The sequence below is a fragment of the Cetorhinus maximus genome, chromosome 12, assembly GCF_964194155.1.
Source record: "Cetorhinus maximus chromosome 12, sCetMax3.hap1.1, whole genome shotgun sequence".
NCBI classification, from domain to species: Eukaryota; Metazoa; Chordata; class Chondrichthyes; order Lamniformes; family Cetorhinidae; genus Cetorhinus; species Cetorhinus maximus.
Window position 1 is genome coordinate 36,524,566 of NC_135890.1, and position 15,126 is coordinate 36,539,691.

Sequence of the window (15,126 nt, forward strand, 5' to 3'; positions counted from 1 at the left end):
CTAAACTTCAAAGGGAAAAGTATCCTTCAGAGGAAATGGTGTGCTCACAGCAGCTCTCACAGTTAGAATTTCTTCCTTCTGACATATTCTAACAAAACATACGTTACTGTCACAAAGGCAGGCTTTTCAAAACTGAGAGTCACTGCTGGTGGACATATTTGACTGCTGTCGCTGCAAGTTTAAGGCTTGGTGAGGGCAAATTGTGGTCAGAATTTTTATTCATTGCGCTGTTTAGTAGTTTGAGTAATTTCTTTACTTTTAAAATTAAGATTGCTTTACCACTGGAAAAAAAAACACATTTGATTAATTATTTTAGCCTGTAATAAGAGCCTCTAGGATTTTCTGTATTCCAGACTCCCATGAAATAGAACAAGAATTCTATGTGAAAACCTGTGTACATTGTAGAAAACATAGATCTGTACTTCAAAGTATGCCACATTCGTCAGACAAGAGGTCCCAGGTTTAAGTTGGTGAAAGGGAAGTTTTAATCGAGAATTTCTTCTTCACACAAAGAATGGTGAACACTTGAAAGGGATGTCTGGCAACAACAAGGATAACGGACACCTTAGAATTATTCACATGACAATTGGACGATATAGTGTATACTTTTCCAAATGGAAGTGCCCTTCATATTTGTCTTGTAATTTTGTGACTGGCTAAAATATTTTGAAAACCCATAGGCTGAACTATAGGGGGTGAATTTCTGTGGGGTAATATCCTATCCATGCACCGTAACTTGAGCAGAAGAGCATGGAAACCCTGGGAAATCAGAGGACTTGTTGTAGTATAATTTCATGTATCAGCGACTGAAGAGCTCCTTTAATCCAGTAGTAATCTGGGATAATGCATTACATCCAAGGGATTTTGAATCACAGAATCACATAATCTTTACAGTGCAGGTGGTGGCCATTTGGCCCATCGAGTTTGCACTGGATCTCTGAAAGAGCATCTTACCTAGTCCCATTCCCCTTCCTCATCCCCATAACCTTGCACGTTGTCTCTTTTCAGATAGCAGTCCAATTCCCTTTTGAACACCTCGATCGAACCTGCCTCTACCACCCTCTCAGGAAGTTTGTTCCAGACTCCAACCACCGTCTGGGTGAAAAACTATTTCCTCACATCACATTTACACCTTTTGCCAATTAGAGATTCCTTGAAAAATAGAAACCTGAAACTATTAAAAATCAAAGTTCGCAGTGCTTGCTATAAGAGAAAATCCTTTATTTCGTTTAAGCACTATGTATTTTAAAAGGACATGAGTTAGAAGAGAATTATATTTTCAGCAACTTTCAATCTTTTTCCAATTCAGCCTTCCTTGTTCAGTGATATACAGTGAGCTCAGTCTAGGTTACCTGAAATACTGAATAAATTAAACTTACAAAATACCATATTTAACTGATGGCATTAAGACCTGTTTTATAATGATGTCAAGTTAAAATGATAATTAAGTCGGGCACAAAAATTAGAAAAACTTCTATGTGATTACTGAACAGTTGTATTTTATTGCTTAATGTGATAGGACTTTGTGAATTGTCTAGGAAGGAAATGCTTTTGAAAAACACAGTGGTGCATGATGGTTTAAAGATGGTGTACTGAGCTGCCTGCTAAGGAGGCAGAACTCACGTTTTACTGAGATTAATTCTGTGAGGTCAGGTATAAGTTCCACTTCTGCAGTCTGAAGTCAGTCAAGGAAGTGCCTGGCAAGCAACCTGTGCTCAAACTCTCCCAATGTGTCACCCATAGGGACAACTGAGGGGGTAACATGGACAATGCTCACAGAAAGAATTGTTGCATGAAATATAGTGTTAAGCGAGAGTGGATTTGATTTAACAAAAAAGGAAAAAGTCTAAATCTAATAAAAGCCATACACATACCTAGGCAGGAGTACATTATACCTATCTAGAGGGGGTAGCATATGATGTAAGTATTGGGAGAGGGGTGGGGGGGCGCAGTTATGTCTTCATTGATCAAATTGAACAGATTTTTAGCTTCTCGACCAGAACTAAAACAGCCATTCATTTTCAAAATGGATTTTGCCACAATTATTACTACTGTTTGGGCTTTTTTTTTTAATGACAACCACACCTGATAAAAACAGAATGGGTTCTCACATTTCATGGAGGGCAGTTTTAATCGCAAAACCTACAAGAACATCCAAAGTGAAGTAAGCTTTATGGGGGGTACATCTATCCGAGCACAGTCAACTTGCGTTCTTTCCTCTCCAAAAACATTCCTTGAATAACACTGCAGCAGATCAAATTGCACTTTAATGATGATTTTACCGACTGAAAACTTTACAGGCCTACACCGAGTGAAATCACAATCGAGAGTTCGTAAACAATTTCACCAATACTCTACTGTTTTGGCCAAGGAGGAAAAAGACTGCAAATTTAAGCTTTGGTTTTTATGCTCAGGTTTTTCTTGTTCCCTACATTACACACAGTTTGAAAAAAAATATTGTTTTAAAGGCGACTGTAAGATAAGGATTCAAACCAAATCTGCTTTAAGTGTAAAGAACCAGCAAGTTAAGAGTGCGTGCTTCTGTGCTCTACAAAAGGTAACTGAGAAGTGGCACTGTCATCCTTTTGTGGTGGTGGGGGGAATACAATGGCTGAACTTTCAAACCAGGGGTCACAACTAAAGCCAGCTGCAGGAGAATACTGTCATGTGGAACTGAGCCAACAGTATCTAGCCCTTAGATGCTTAGTCCTAGTAAAGTAGCAGCTCACACTTAGCTCAGAAAGGAAATCTCCTGTTAAACATACCAGGGAAAATAGGTTTTGGTCTGTGGGAATAGGATAATGACTGGTCTTAGCCACTACTTTGCAACAAGACTCCACGAGATCCTTCATTGTATAAATCCAGAACATCTCAAATGATTCAATTTAGTAAGAAATAACGACAAGAAAATAAATAGAAAGGGGAAAATGAAAACAAGATATTGATATCAAAGTTTAAAATGTTTTCCACTCTATTATACCAGTACATAAAAGAAATGAACTGTCTTCCTACAGTGCAATGGTTGAATGTATTGATGTATAAACAGCATTTTTTTTTCTACAGAGTTCTTTGTGGTCAGGTTTCAGATCCAGAATGCTCCAAGGAAAGAAACATACACCAATCATCTCTTTGACAGATACCAGGAGTTAAAACACAACTCTTAACCGCTTTCATGGTTGGCATAGTGTGACCACGTTATTTGTTAAATAAGATTTTCTACAAAGATACAACATATAAAAACTGTTAAATATATAACTTTAGGTTTCTCAAAATACATTTAATGATCCTGTTTTCAACAAATGTTACTTTCCCCTCTAATTTGATTTCTTTTGTGGTAGATGGTTGTTTGAAATGTGACACAGGCTGCAGGTAGCCAGACATGCTCATTGCGAATGCTGTTTGACAGTAGCTACTTTTATGCTGGGAGAGGAAACACGAGCTGCAAATGTTTCACATTTAGTTCTTTTTTTTTCTGGTTGAAATACAACATGACTTAAGAATGAGAAATAAGTCAGCCAAACTAAACAGGAGACTATGATGTCCTCCCAGCGTGAGTGTTCATATGTGTCTCTTTTGTGACAGGACATAGACTATTATTCTGTTTCCATGCTCCATTAGATCCTTTAGACATCTTACATCAGACCAGCTTTCCCAACATCAGAAGTCCCTCTATTTTTTCAATAAAGACTTTATCCGAGCCAGTAATGATTTATTTCAGCACTATGCAAAGCTGAATTTAAATCTTCAGGAGCCCACTACAATTGAAACCAGTAAAGCTCATTCACAATGAAATAGTGTCCATTTTAACGTTCTCCTTTTGTTCTTTGGTCTATTGTTTTGTGAACAGGTAAAGATGAGGAAATAGATGTATAGATGTCAGAGAGAGTTACACACATAAAAGCACAGTGTTTGTTGTGGAGCCTTCAGTAACTCTTTAGTGTCCCACCTGAGGCAAAGATTCACAACCTGTTAAGGGCTGATGGACATAGTTCAGTCTTCTGTAACAGGTTTTCTGAGCTGAAACGTCAACTGGGTAACCGCAGGTCCAACATTAGTTGAAAAGTAGGGATGTGGAAGTGCCAAACATGGTCAATACTGCTGCTGTCCAAGCATGGCTCAGTTATCTACATTTGTTGCCCCAGTTGTCCTAATAACAGAACGAGTGAAACTTTAGCTCAAGAGTTAGAGATGGGATTATGCGGTTTTGACCGGTGCAGAGAAAGAGTGTTGAGGAAATAACATACAACAGATGATAGTCCGCAGCAGCAGAACTTGATTAGGATAAGTAGTTCACACAGAGTTCTAAGCTGCTCCTACAAGGTTTCTTTGTTGATGCATTTGTCAGGAGACCTGTAAATCAATAAAAAAACAAATGTGTGAACATTATGCTTTACAATCATTGTCTTCATTGCTTAATTACCTGCACATACAATCTCTTGGGAAGACATGAACTTCCTCAAAATTTCAAAATGTCAAATGCTTTCTGATAGGATCAGTGTTACCACACATCAGAAACCATAAGGCACAGCAAACATTAAAAAAACACCCAAAGTCATAAATAGTAAAAATGGTGCTGCAGTCAACTAAAATCGCAAACATAATGCATAAACAAAATACTGCAAACATAAGAACACACATTACACAATTATAACCATGGTTGTTTCTAGTTATTAACATTCTAACTAAATCTTATAGACCTCATGCAATGGATTTTACGTCCACGAACCAGGAGGGCCCCCAGCAGCAGACTGACACCTCCCCCATCGTGCGAACATTAAATAGGACATGATGACGTATGGGCAATACGATGTCACCATGCCAGTCTCCCAAATTTTGGGAGGCAAGCGGGTGCACAAATCAGCAGCCTGCCGCCCATTTTGAAATAACTGATTAACAAGATATTAAGGGTCAATAACCCAATGATCTGCATTTTTTGCTGCACGCTGCTTTTTGGCATTGGGCATGAATAGGGTTTAGGAGTGTTTTCTGGTAGCTATGGCAAGGCGGATAAAGGGTGGAGGGAAAGGCCTGGCACCAGCACCACAGCTGAATGTAACAGCAGAATCTGCTAGGGAAGGTGGTAGAGTCTGAATGATTTTTTAAGTCATTTTTAAAAATCTTTTTTGAGCCTTCAATAAAAAATAAAGACCGATTCTGAGGGGAGGGACCTTTATAATTCTAGGTGTGACCGGCCTCCTGTTTGCAGCATTACCCCTCTGCCACATAACGTCCCAGCCTCCAGTGCCGATTGGGTGTGGAGCCTCCTATTGCACATACAATTGGCCTCCTTCCTGCTGGAAGGCCGCTAAATGACCATCTGATGCTTTATTGGACCAGTTTGAGACAGTGGGGATGGAAGTAAGCAGATTAGGCAGTTTCCATGCCACCTTTCTCAACCTGCCGTGAAACATAAAATCCATCACCAGGTCTCTCACTTGTGGTTTTCATTCACACCTAGAATTTTCTAGGCAATCAATGCAAGTTGTACTGAAAGCAAAGTTTCATGTACGTCTCAGCTTAGGAATTACTTTTTCAAGCTCTAACAAGGGGTAAATGATTCAGTGCTTTAGGGTTTTGTGTGCAATGTTAAGCATACAACTGCACCTGTAGTCTTATTGATTAGAGCGATAGTTTGCTTGGTTTAATGCTTCCACAATAGTGGAGTGACAGGGGAGGTGACTGCCATGTTGAATCTGGAGACATGAGAGTTCAATGGGGCCACAGTAAGGACTCCCAGGGCCACAGCTTTCCCATCTCTGGTGGGTACATTCTGCTGGTGGGTCAGGATATACCCAAGAATGGTGACGGAGGATTTTGAGATGTTGGTAGATAAGTATAAATCTGTATGACTATGTTAGGCTGCTGCATGACTGGTATGTCTCCCAACCTTGGCACCCGTGCCCAGATGTTAGTTCAGGAGGACCTTGCAGGGTCAACTGGGCTATGTGTGACTTTGCCATGCCCCAAGGCAACCCCTAGACCATAGCTAAATGGTCCATCCAGTTCTTTTTTTTTTGTTCCTTTAAGGGGGAACTTGAGAGTCACCCATGTTCGTGTGGGACTGGAGTCACATGTAGGTCAGACCAGGTACACAACAGCAGGTTTTCATTATCACTAAACAGCATTACTGAATCAATTTGATTTTTTTACAGTCGTCTGATAGCTTCATGTTCATCTTTAGTGGCACGAGTTTTTTATTTCTCAATTTTTAAAAACTGAATTCAAATTTTCAAACTGCCATGGTGGGATTTGAACTCATTTGCTGAATGAATAGTCCAGGCTTCTTGATTATAAGTTTTTTTCCAGCTCCCAACCAAGTGGCTTAAATTCAAACCGCCAATGCTCACTGAAACTCAAACTCAATTTTCCTGACCACATTTGTTTAAGTGCTTTCATGCAAGTGTAATATTGGGAAGAAGAGAAACTGGGTGGACCAGTCCATGTCCTCCCTCCCCTACAGTCAAACAAAACCTCCTGTCACATTTACTAATGGTCCAGTCCATTCCATCGTTCGGACTGAAGGAAATTGGACCACATAGAAAAAATTGTAACAAAACAATTGAAATAAAAGGTCAAAAATATTTTCTGAGTTCATCACTCCAAAGCTACATACATTTCATATGTTCTGCTAAAATGGTCTAGCAGTGGCTTAGTAAGTTTTGAAATGCTGTGGGCTATATTATTTCAAATGGGATCTATTTGTTACATGTGTTCTCTTTTAGTAGCCACAGTGATCATAAAGTAGTAGTTCTTTGTGACTGCAACAATGCAGAATATATGCGATGGAAGGGAAGTGTCAAATATGGGTCAAGAATAACATGCTATACTGTACAAGCATTTTGTTTAAAAGCTACTGCAAATCAAATTTATGCTACATACTTATTGATAAATGTGCAATGTTCCCAGAATGTGCTCTTTTGTGTTTTTTTAATAAGTGCATTGCATCCCTGCAGCAACTGAATTAAAGCACCACAAGTTACCAAGGGTGTATGTTGTGCTGAACAAGTAGCAATTAAGTTGATTCTTGAGCATCAAGTTCTTTTCTGCATTTCAAAAGTGAACCAAACTCTGATTTAAAACATCTTGATAACAATTCTTTTTTCAAGATATTGTGGCCAGTGGTGACTCAGTCACATTCCCAGGCCCAATTCTAAATTTAAAAAACTACGATTCCTACACACGAGTATAACTAAAATATATAAAATCTTCAATAGTTTTTTCTAGACCTAGATGCTCCTTAAAAGAATCTACTAGCTCAAAGATCCTGCATGTGTCACTAACAGAATGATTTGAGCATTAGAATAAAGGCTGAAGAAAAAAGGAAACACTTGCATTATAAAGTCTCTGAAATGTTTAACCCAGCGAGCTTAAACAAGCTTTGTTTTTTAGATCCTTTTTTGAAAATCCTTTTCAGTGGTTTGATTTTTAAGAGGAGACCCTCCTTGAGAGACTTCAATTGCATTATATTAAATTATGGCATAAGGAATGGGCAGGTATAAAGGTCTGACCTGTCCGAGACTAACCAATAAAGATACATGCTTCTGTTGAAAAACAAATTGGAGAAAAGCATTTTTTTTTCTCTTTTAATGAAACATTAATGAGATCATGTGATGATTTTCCAAAGGGCTGACTGTGAGGAATGTCATTTTTGTTAGACATACGAGGAAAGCAGCAGCTGAACCCAATACATTTATAATCATCATCTACAAGCCACTTGACCCCCATCAGCTTAAACCAGTCTGTCAATCCTTTTGTGGAATGTGTGACTCCTACAAAAATGACTTGGTGAAAGCAGTGAAGAGGTTAAAGCCCTACAAGTGCTGGTAAAACACAATATCAGAGCAAAGCAAGCAGAGTTTTTAGTAAGAATTAGGCCAGCCCACTGATTGTTGTATGTTGGCGGGGACTTCGCCTGCCTATGTGATACTGCTGCCAACCCATACTTGCTTCCTGCACTGCCCCATCCATGGTGTTAGGGTAATGCTGTGTAGGTACCCATCATTCTGCACTGCAGCTCATACCACTGAGAATATGATAATATCTGTAGAAATTTCACTTACACAGGCACAGAAGCAACATATTCATGAATATTCCCATTACTACCATGGAGGCTTTGATGTCAGAGCCCTGGATGTGGTCATGATTGGCTGCAACTCACTTGGATGGACTTCAAAGTCATTGTTACCAGGGTCAGCAGGGGTTGCTGAGTGAGGTGGGTCAACCAGGCCAGTGTCCAGCAGAGTCAGTCAATCACCCGCTTTTGCACTATCAGTGAAAGGCAACATTGTCGCTGCTTCAGTTTTACTGCTACATGAATTTCCAGTTTGTCACAGAAAACATCTCAGAAGATAGTCACTGCTCCTCCATTATGTCCAGATAACTGATTTCACTGCAGAGTCACTTGCTGCAACTTTTTAATTACACGCTATGAATCTTAGATCTCTCTTACTTTCACCTTGCAGGTAGTGGCTGCCACATACTTGCTGTTAGTTAGAAAATCCTTGTAGATCTCATGTCTTTTCTGTTACTTATAATTGTCTACAACATCCTCCTTATAAACTCCAGGTCTAACTTCAAGTTAAGCGCTCAGCTTTCAATGTGCATCCAACAGCTGCTAATACTACGAGAGATCTTCCTTTCAATGGCCTTTTAAGAGGGGCACAATAAGTTAACTCGACCATCTTCACTTTTGTTTTCTATTCTATTATATTTGATGATTAAAAATACTCAGCTGTGCAAAACATGGACAATTTATCTGTTAACACTTTCCTCAACATATCAACATTCTTTATTCAGATGTAAAGAAATAATTTACACCACGCAGCACATCTTATGCTTGCAGGATTTTCCAAAGCACTTCAGAACTCTTTTATAATTCAGACAAACCCAGGGTCCAATTTACACTGAGGAAGATCTCACTAACTGCAATACCATAAATGGTCAGATAAATTGTTTTTACTTAGATCGATTGAAGGACAAATGATGCCCAGGATTTCCAGCTCTTCTTCAAATGGCGTAATTGAATCTTTTATATTCACCTGTACAGGCGAAAACAAGGAATAACTTCTGACCTTTGCCTTTATTTTGTAAGCAGGTATTCCTACTAAACACTGTAGGGTAGTGGTAACTTCATCACAGTTGGCCAATCATACCATTCGTAATGTTCGCTATTGATGCTTGTTGTTTGGTAAAGTCAAATTTCTAACTGTCCACAGTAAACAAAATAAAAGAGGGGCTCGCATTTGTATAGCAAGTTCCATGACTTCAGGATATCCTAAAGCACTTTATTGTTAAAAGAGAGCACCAAATAACAGCCTTGATTATGTGCACAGATGTCTAAAGTGATCATGAATATATAATATTCTGATTCAGAGACTAGAGAACTAGAGACTGAGCCCAGGTTGACACATTTTTTAAATTTAGATTCACGAGGAAATGTTGGTTGACCCTCTGCTGTTAAAGATTTTGATTGAGTACCTGTTTCACATCATGGTAAAACTTTGCAAGCAAATTAATCGTTTTATTAAGAGCTTATTAAAAGTGAGAGGAATGACTGAACAGCACTGTCTGCACAGAACTGAATGGCAAAAACGTTTTGCAGTGTAAAATGAGGAATTTGAAACCATGAAGCAACTAAGGCCTCAAAGTCTGAATACTATTGACTGCAAAAAGGAGGGGTGATCAAAAAACTGTACAAAGGTCTAATATTTTCTTGGCATTTTCCTGATATTTAACCTCTTCAATTTTTATTTTGAGATTAAAGATTGGGTCAATGGTAGCACTCTGGCCTCAGTCAGGATGTAGGTTCATAGTCCCACTCCCTAAACTCAAAGATGAATTCTCAGCTGAACCTCCTCCTAAGGAAGAGCTCTTTACTGTCAGAGGTGCCATCTTTCAGATGACACGTTAGAGAAAGACCCTGTCTGCCCTCTCATGGTTTCACAAATGATCCCTTAGCACCATTTTAAAGAGAAGCAGGGAGGTTCTCCCTGGTGTCCTGGCCAATATGTATTCATCTACAAACATCATTAAAAAACAACAGATTATCTGGTCGCAATCTCATTGCTGTTTGGGGACATTGCTGTGCACAAGCTACCTATGTTGTACTAGTGACTGCACTTCAAAAAGTACTTAATTAGCAGTAAAGGGCTTTGGGGTATCCTGAGGTCATGAAAGGTGCTATACAAATGCAATTTTTTCTTTTATATTTACTGCAGAGGGTTAGAAATTTGTATTTACCATACAGTAAGCATCAATAGTGAAGATTAAGAATGATACTTCCAGGAACATAAAACATTTAGTAGGAACACCTGTATATAAGTAAAAGGCAAGTGCCTTAAGTTATTTATTCTTTGCTTTAACAAAAGTTTTAACTGTACCCTAGCAATTAGCATTGTAAATTTCCCTTGCCATTGAGAAAAAAACTGTAAACCTTATCTAGGTTGCAGAGCCCCCTTGTGGTGCTTTGTGAAATCATATTTAGTTTTTTAAAATGGATTAATACAAATAATGGAATTTGACAAGGTACAATAAGCCATCTCAACTCGATGGATTGTGCAGGCAAATTAATTGACATGTTCCCAGTGGCACTGGAAGCTACTAATTCCTTTTCCGTACATCCCTTACTGTCAAATCTGCCCTTCCAGTTATGTCATTTTGCAGAATACCATTGGCAAAGATACATCCATGCACGCAAAATTAATTTGGAGCACTATGATTCCCATAAGCCTGTTAAACAGCTTCAATTTTTAAAGAATAAAGGAGTTACGTGGCTTAGTACAATAATATGCAAACAGCAAACGCAAGATTATACACTTAACGTCATTTATTTTTCTGTTTTTTTTTGACTGTGCTTGAAAGAAAAAAAATCAATTCTAGCCTCTGACCATTTTAGATTCATTACAGGGAAGTCAGCAGCAACGTTAGGCACACGGACAAGGCTTGAACAATGTACCCACAATCCCAAATTCTGAAAAGCATCCTTCATTGCACCAAGTGACACAAAGCACAGTGGCCACAGCTAACAGAGTTTACTGTCCAAAATCCCTGGAAAGTCACGACTAGGATTGAGTGAATCACGTGACTGACTAAAAGACCAATATTCTCATCAGTAAATTCCCTCAGTTTAGAATAACCCCTCTTTTAAAATACATTGGTGCTTGGAATGCTTGTTCATTATAGTTTTTTCAGCAATGAGGAAATTATCATGTAAAAATATTTTTATTAATTCTGCACGTTCCCAAGCATAGCCTCATGTGGAGGAGCTGATGTACAAAATAAAATGGAGAAGCATAACATTTTGAAGTAATGATGGCATTTTAGTAGAATTTAGTAGTACAGCAAATCTGTGCTGTATCATATTAGTGTTTCCTGCAGCGTACTGTAAACCACACATGCAAATTGTATGCAAATGAGGCACTTGTAGGAGCCACCATCCGGCACAGCAAAATGTTTAGTCAGGGGAAGGAAATAATGATGAATCTTTGCAACTGCCAAATCGGGGTGTTTCTTTGATTTCTATATATTAGGTGGTGGTTTTAAAATCAAGGCAACAATGTTGATCTGATCTGGGACGGGGAGAGTGATGCAAAATTGAGGACACTGCATCTCCATCTACTGAAACAATTTTCTGTAACCCACATGCCATTGATTAAACAATAAATATAGTGGGGAGAATTATACCTACAAATAAACAAGCCCCAATAATGACACCAGGGCAGACATTCCTTCTGCGGGTGTAAACATAAATATGTCAAATTGCTAGCAACATAACACTGCTACTATCATCAATGTTGGTTCCGAAGTCCAATTATACCATTGCTGGAGATTAAATTTTGTCAAATTTCAATTAGAAAGTATCTCAGAATTATGATTTGTATAGATTTCAGCTACCAGCTCTTCTTCCACGATATAAGCTTTATGAAAATGTGAAGTGGTGTGCCACAATGTGCAAATACATGTTCAACAGTAAAATAATAAAGTTGTCAATCATATCAAGCTCACCCTGCTGTATTGCAGTGTGCTTTGCAATACATGCATCATTGTATGCTTGCAGCACGTGTACTGGGACCTTTGTTTGCCCTGTGTCAATCATAGGGAGAAATAAGTCACTTCACCCAAAATAATGGAAACAGAAGTGAAAACAGAAGGCGGACTTAAGTTTAATATTTCAGTCGGATGATATGGTTAATTAATGCCTTTGTTATGGTCTGGCCAGGTGCAGCAAAACACTTTGTCAAAGAAAACTAGAAGATAACATCAGTGTTATTAAGACTGTATTCTGCAACACCAATTTAAGGAACACATTCAAATGCAAATCTATCTCATCCACTCGAATCAGGTTGGTGATTTAGAGAAGGGGTGAGAGTTTAGACATGTTGTCTGACTAATGAGTGCTCATTTCTTTACTACACCTATATTTGAATACTTCTACTGGCAGATGACTATAAATATATTGGAGACAAGCCTTGCTTACTGTTGAAAAGAATGGTGCTTAAGAAATAAAACTGATGTCAATCTGTCATAATATGTAAATGCAGAATAAATATGTCATTTGTGTCAATACATACACTTCAGAAGGCAAGAAAAGGATTTTTAAAAACTACAACTTTTGACGAATTTCTTCCTCCCTATCCTCTATCTTAACTCTCGTTAGTGATTAGTTTATATGTGAAATGAACCCATGTGGCCTAAGCTAAATTCCTAGCAGACAGCAATTCTCAGCACAGCTAATTCAGCTCTGAGGAACTGAAGCATTGGGGAATGGGAAATACATGCAATAAAAAGTGGCTGGTCTTTGGAGGGTAGGCTTTGGAATGCATTATCAGGGCCATGCCAGGGCACCTAGCCTAGCAACACTGCTGACCTGCACCAGACCTGATTTAAGTGCAGTACTAACCACTGTTCCCCGACAGTGGAGCAATGTCCAGTCCTCCAGCGCTGTATCAAACCCCAGCCTATAAGCAGAAAGGCAGAGTGTCAGGTCATTTTTTTTTAAACTGTTACATAAAATGTGCTAAGTGATTTGTACTTTGGGTGTAAGAATTTAAAGTCAAGTCAACATTAACAGCTTGTTTGTGATAGTCCTTTCAAGGACAGTGACATACAGTAATGTACCTGTTTAGGCGCTGTGGCCTGGTACAATGTGCTATATAGCTAAGTGGTGCATAACTACTAACCACTATTGCAATGCATTCTTACCTTGTTGCAATAATGAGTTTATGGTTGACCTTATAGAGGCACAAGCAGTGGTGCAGATGAAATGTAACGAACTTGGGAAACAAATGAACTTATGTTGACGACAGGCACCAGGATACAGTAATGACAGAATCATTAGTCAACTCCACACTATTTATCACCAATTTCTGACTTCACCATCAAACACCACATTTTAGAGCTATGAAAACATTATTAGTATGGTATTAATTGGAAACTCCTTTTAAATACATGATTTGTGCATCCCTGCTCACTGTTTAATGAGCAGCTGAAAGATTTTGTGCAGCTACCTCTCTTCCTGTTTTAAGTGAGTAATGCAAATGTATGCATTAAAATTGAACATTAAAAAGGACAATCATCATGAGTTGGGGAAACCAACCACATGCAAAGTGCTACCTCCTTTAAAGTATCTGCTTGTCAGGACTAAAATACTTTTAATTCAAACAAACTGTACCTGCACCTAATTTAAAATAACAAACTTGCACTGCTGCCAATAGCTACTGGCCAAAACAATAAATTAGCGGGAAGAAAAGCATTTGCATTTATATAGCACCTTTCACATCCTCAGAACATCCTAAAACAGAGTGCAAGTATTAGAGATGAGGAAGTCTGATCCAGAACACCAAGGAGCTTTCACTGTTACACTTTGAGCCCTGATATTGTGCCAGTTAATGTAGGGCAGAGGGAGTCAACTCTTTTAAGAAGGAGGTTGACACTATTAAACTTAAGTCAGTATCAGCAGTTGACCCAACATTTGTAACTATTGACTTTACCAAACAGTTTGGTTCAGTTATGATGCTGAGCATTTCAATAAGTGGTACTACACTATTGCCTCAGGGTCTAGGTATTGCAGCCAGAACAACAGGAACATAGTTCTGCACCTACAGTTGTTTTGTCAGCAAGTTAGCTTCTGATCACTGTGTCTTCTCCAGAAGCTGTTGTAAGAATTATACAGAGCATTAAGCACAAATTCACTTTGCCGTCCTGTAAGGGTGGACTAACCCAGTCAGCTTACTCAAGACTAGAAAACATGGATATATCTGTTTCCAAAGACAATATTCAGCCACTGGTGTCAGAGAGCTCACTGAACGTACCTGGAGAATCTAGCTTTCCTGCTATCTGAAGAGGGGACAACATTCTCTACTACAAGGAAACAAAGGTATATGTATAAAGCCAAAAATCAGGGAGAACCCTACCAATTATTCTCAGTTGCTGAATATTTGAAACAGTAAACAGTAAATTTTGGGCTAAATGCCCAAATTAAATGTACTTGGCAGGCATGTTTACAGGTCTGATTGAATGAAGCACTAAATATCAAAGCAAGTGATGAACAAAGAAATAATTAGATAATGGATATTATATTGAAAACATAACATGTCGATGGACAAAGCAAAGATCCACCACTTTACCAATCTCCCACCCAATGCCTGACCTTCTTTGCTTAAGGAGAACCCTGATGGTTATTATCAGAATCTGGATATTAGCAACGGTAAACATAATACAAAAATGATCTTTCACTTAAAATAAATGTATTTCAATCTTCAGGGATTGCAGAAACAACACAAGATAGCATGGTTTAAATGAAGTTAGGAAATATCTTGAAAAGTGGAGGAAATATGTTTTTTAATCAACGTCAAAGTGAAGATAAGGTGCTAACTATTTTCATTATATAATTTGACATGTAGTAAAAGTAGCAGGATCATATTTTTGTTTAATTGAAAAAAAACTGATTACATCATGCTTGGAATAGCAACTGAAGTTGACAGCATTATGGGGTTGAGTGAGGATGCAGAGTTGCAATGGCTTGATCACTGATACATCCCCAGGCTAATCACTGCAACTTCGTCGATGCTGTCTGAGCTGCCTCAGTAATTCTGCAGGTCCATTACCTATCTCATCATACTATTTGGA

At 38.5% G+C, this 15,126-nt stretch overlaps 1 protein-coding gene across 3 annotated transcripts in view; it reads right to left on the bottom strand.

Annotated features, from left to right (window-relative positions):
• Positions 1-1,206: 1,206 nt before the first annotated feature.
• The window catches only part of tafa5a (TAFA chemokine like family member 5a), a 492,732-nt gene continuing 478,812 nt past the window's right edge, over positions 1,207-15,126 (bottom strand). The window contains exons 4-5 of one of the 3 annotated variants that reach the window (XM_078553347.1): positions 12,899-12,956; positions 1,207-4,350 (exon numbers count right to left, since the gene is read on the bottom strand). In XM_078553347.1, the coding sequence (XP_078409473.1) occupies positions 12,945-12,956 (12 nt within the window). In that variant the 3' untranslated portion in view covers positions 1,207-4,350; positions 12,899-12,944. Of the gene's footprint in view, positions 4,351-11,680; positions 11,730-12,898; positions 12,957-15,126 lie in introns of those variants that run through there. The other 2 variants (XM_078553348.1, XM_078553349.1) reach the window with 2 other exon arrangements.